At 37.2% G+C, this 4,128-nt stretch overlaps 1 protein-coding gene across 1 annotated transcript; it reads left to right on the top strand.

Annotated features, from left to right (window-relative positions):
* The first annotated feature begins 1,334 nt into the window (after positions 1 to 1,334).
* On the top strand, positions 1,335 to 2,335 carry LOC120105908. The gene is made up of 2 exons (XM_039118673.1): positions 1,335 to 1,579; positions 1,799 to 2,335. Exons 1-2 carry the CDS (start codon positions 1,461 to 1,463, stop codon positions 2,010 to 2,012), a joined length of 333 nt encoding a protein of 110 aa, XP_038974601.1. The 5' UTR covers positions 1,335 to 1,460; the 3' UTR covers positions 2,013 to 2,335.
* The last annotated feature ends 1,793 nt before the right edge of the window (positions 2,336 to 4,128 follow it).

Here is a 4,128-nt window from a genome sequence, read left to right on the forward strand (position 1 = left end):
GGGTACATCAGAAAGTTTTTTAGTTTTATGTATACCATCGGAGCCGCTTGATTGCTCCAACTCTGGCCGTCCGATCTCTGAACCCGCGATAGGGCAGGACCCGTCTTTCGCTGCCGCACGTGTCTTTTGTGGTTCCCTCACGGTGAACTTAGGGAGTGGCGGTAACTGGTGGATAGAGTCACCGGAAGGAGACAACTCAGCCCAGGCGGGGGAGGGCGGACTCGCTATGTCGGCGTCTTGGTCAAATAGCCGAAATGCAATGTTCCAATCAGAAGCTGACACGTTGCCACGTTGCTATAGCCTTGGTCAATCTTTGACCGGATAGGGACAAGCCGCGTACTCGCCGCCCTTGCGATCTCGTCCAAATATCGCGCTACATGTCTCGCGACACTTGGCACGAGCTAGTTTTTTTGCGGTTTTTTTGGATTTTAAAACATTAAAATTTAGTTGATGATAACAAAAGAACACCAACAGCATTAAAACTTAGTTGATGACAACAATAAAAAGGATGGGGTTTTCTATTAATATAATAAACAAAGTTATTAGAGACAAAGTCAAACATTAAGAGTAAATTATAAATTTAAAGATCAGCTATATAAAACAAAAAATAAATATAAAAATAGTATACATTGTCTTTGCTGATGAATAATTTATTATCTCTACTTATCCATGTAGTGATGAGTGGTGATGCTTCACTAGTGGCCCTAAAAATCAAATTTGAATAGATCTATGAGCTTCACAATGCAAAAGAGAGTGACGCCTTAAGTTATCAAGCGTTACTAGTAGAATTTGGTACGCCCAAATTATTCGATAGTTGTGTCTCAAACACAAAATGAAAGGATGATGAAAGTTTGAAGCCAAATCATTAATTTTTGTGTATTTTTTAATTTTGATTATATAGTTGGTGCTGATGATCTATGCATTTTAATCTGCCAACTAACCTAAAATTGAAACAATTTTAAAGGCATTTATTCAGATAGATATTACGTGACTATATCCTAAAATTGAAACAATTTTAAAGGCATTAACTGGAGCAAGTTTGATTAAGCCAAAATTATCTAAAAATTATCACTCAATTGCTAACCGAAACTAGTGTTTTTTTTATAATTTTCTTTACTTTAATGTGTTGTGGCTATAAATGACATTTCAAATAGACATTGCCCATAATCATATGCATGCAGTAAGTGACAAAATATCCTGGGCCCTTGGTTTTTAATATTCCGGGCTGAAAAATTATCAAACTATTTCTCTTTTCCTTTCGGATTTCATACCTATAGATGGACTCATGATAAAAAAAGGACTAAAACCCCTCACCTTCTACATTTCCGTCAAAGTAATGAATAGAGATTCCCCCAACCCTGGCCTTCTCCGTATGATATAAGAAACAGCAACTCTACCAACAGCCCTTCTCCTAAGGTTATCTTTTTCGTCTCCCTGCTCCTCATTCTTTTCCCTCCTCCATGGCCACAAGCTCAAACCCAGATGCAATGGAGATTGATGCCCCCACCCTCTCCATCACCGTGGAGAGGAACCCTCCCGAGTCACGATTGTTGGAGCTTGGCATCAAGTCGTGGCCCAAGTGAGTTTCCCCTTCTTAGCCTTCGCTCTTCTCTTGGTTCTTTCTGAGCAAAGGGAGGATCTAACTTCTGCTGGCTAGTTATATTAGAGTAAGAATGTAAGCTGTACTCAATACTTTTCCTAGAAGGACACTTGCACCGCAACTATCTCACCATATTGCAGTTGTTGCGGGGTTCCTTTTGTTTAATCTTCTCTTTTGTTTATTATTGTTGATCTACAGGTGGGGTTGCCCTCCAGGGAAGTTCCCTCTTAAGTACGATGCAGAGGAGACGTGTTATCTCCTCAGAGGAAAGGTGAAGGCCTACATGAAGGGATCCTCCGAATGTGTAGAGTTTGGTGCCGGAGATCTCGTGGTCTTCCCCAAGGGACTCAGTTGCACTTGGGATGTCTTGGTGGCTGTCGATAAGCACTACAAATTCGATCCATCTTCTTAGCTATCTCCTGTTCTTCTGCTTCTTCTTCTTCTTCTTCTTTCACTTTCTTCTTTTATACCAATGTAAGCTTCTTCTTTTATATTTGATCGCTTTGTAGTTATTTATTAACTTAGGGGGCGTTTAATTAAGTTGTGATTTCAGTCAAAAGAACCCATCAGTCAATGCAGGCCCCATTCAAAGTAATCTTATTTATTCCTTTGAATGAGCTTTGAATGCTTCTTTGACCACCACCACCTTGTGGGTGAGGGCAGGAGTTCTATATATCCACAGCCCCTCAACTTTTGTATCTTGTAAGCATTTTAAATGAATGATGGTTGTTGCTCTTTGTGTTTGTTCTCTTTGTTTATTCATTTATTCTAATGCCCGCATTTCTAGGGTTTAGCTTATCAATGGCATTCAGTGTGATGATGGACATGTAGGGGTTGGTTGGTCGGAGCAAGCTAGTAGCGTGGGTTTGGTGTCACTAAGGTGGAAGCAAAGATGGGTACAAGGAGAAATATACCAAGGTCCGAGGGTTTCCTAGTTCTAGTAAGAGGATAGTGGATGGTCGTAGCCTTGGTGTCTTTGGCTTGCCTTTTGGAATGGCGTTCGGAGGCATGCATCACGCTTGAACCACTTGGCGTGTTTGCGTCCTCTTGGATGGATGCATGCGTTTGACAGCCATCAATGTCACGCTTTAATTTTGTCCTGGAACTTCAAGGAGACCTCACCTTGCTGCATTTGGTTTTTGCTAATCATGAGTCAGTCTCTTCATCAGCAGCTGCCTGTTTGTTTGAACTTAAGTGATTGTAACATCTGGCTGGATTGATTTCATGGATATTTGTTACTGTTTGGCTGTTTGCTAAATCCTAAGCTTTTGTCATCACTGATGAAGAAGCATGCTTTTTCTAGCCATGCTATAAAGAATATCTCTCAATCTAGGAAAGCAACATATGACCTGGATGCTTACTGTAAAATAGATTTGCCTTTTTTTTTTCTTTTCGTATTGCACTTTAAAAGAACAAATAAAAGAATAAAAAAGAAATTTTTGTTAAATTATAATATTTGATTTTAGTATTTGCAACTTCAAAGCTTTTGGCAGCCAAAAAGTTGCTACTAAAAATCATAAATTGCCATCAAAGAATTATCATTATGAAGCAGCTGCAAAAAAATCTCTACAGGCACAATTGCAAAAAGTTTTGTGGCACTATCTATATTTGGATAGAAAAGTTTATCATGGCAAAAAAAAAAAAAAAAGCTCTACAAAATAAAGATTTTTAGAGACCAAATTTCTTGCTGCTTGCTATATATCTACTTACTTTTACTACAAAAAAAATTATCTTTACCGACGCTTTTTAGAGCCTTTTCCGACACTTATAAGTGTCGGTAATTTACGTGCCGATGCTCTAATAAACATCACAAAATTGTCGGTAGGTGTAGGGTGAAAATATTTTTTGCCGATGCCTATTGAAAACGTCGGCAAAATGCGAACTCTTACCAACGCTTTTTTAGAGGTAATTATTTTTACCACTATATATGTTAAATATTTCTAGAGCCAAATATTATTTTGCCACTAAAGTCATCGCTAAAATTATATTTTCTTGTAGTGACCCCATCACACAAATGGGCCACTTATTTTTTACTACCAGAAAGAAATACCCTTGGCCATACTTCGACAATTGTATAACCATGGTTGCACGAATTTTAGTAACTAACAACCTTGTTAACATAATTTAAAATAAGTAGTTTTATAGAAAATTCTGCATAAATTTCTTTTTTGTTTGAAATAAATTATATTGTATTTTTAAATATTAGACTGCGTAACCAATGTGGGACAGCCCAACAAAATTATTGTTAGTGGCAAAAAAAGGTCCAATTCATTCAAGAGAGAAAAAGAAGCATCAATGTAGCACAATATAAGATATTAAATATTGTTTTCTTTAAAAATAGAAGAGAAGAAAAGAAAAAAAACATTTCAGTCAAAGAATCTTACATTGATATGATTAGAGAGGATGAAAGTAATTATTTTCAATCCACCCAACTTACATCTCTCAACAAAAAATAATATAAAATAAAAAATTTTGAAAGTAGGTTTTAGACCTTATTTTCTTTCATTAGTTGATGACAAACTGATAAA

Source organism: Phoenix dactylifera, unplaced genomic scaffold (assembly GCF_009389715.1).
Source record: "Phoenix dactylifera cultivar Barhee BC4 unplaced genomic scaffold, palm_55x_up_171113_PBpolish2nd_filt_p 000392F, whole genome shotgun sequence".
Taxonomy (NCBI): Eukaryota; Viridiplantae; Streptophyta; class Magnoliopsida; order Arecales; family Arecaceae; genus Phoenix; species Phoenix dactylifera.

Excerpts from the sequence above, each read along its gene's own strand:
- LOC120105908 (XM_039118673.1), top strand. The coding sequence starts at position 1,461 with ATGGCCACAAGCTCAAACCCAGATGCAATGGAGATTGATGCCCCCACC. Across the intron at positions 1,580-1,798 it reads GGCATCAAGTCGTGGCCCAA|GTGGGGTTGCCCTCCAGGGA; the intron begins GTGAGTTTCCCC and ends GTTGATCTACAG.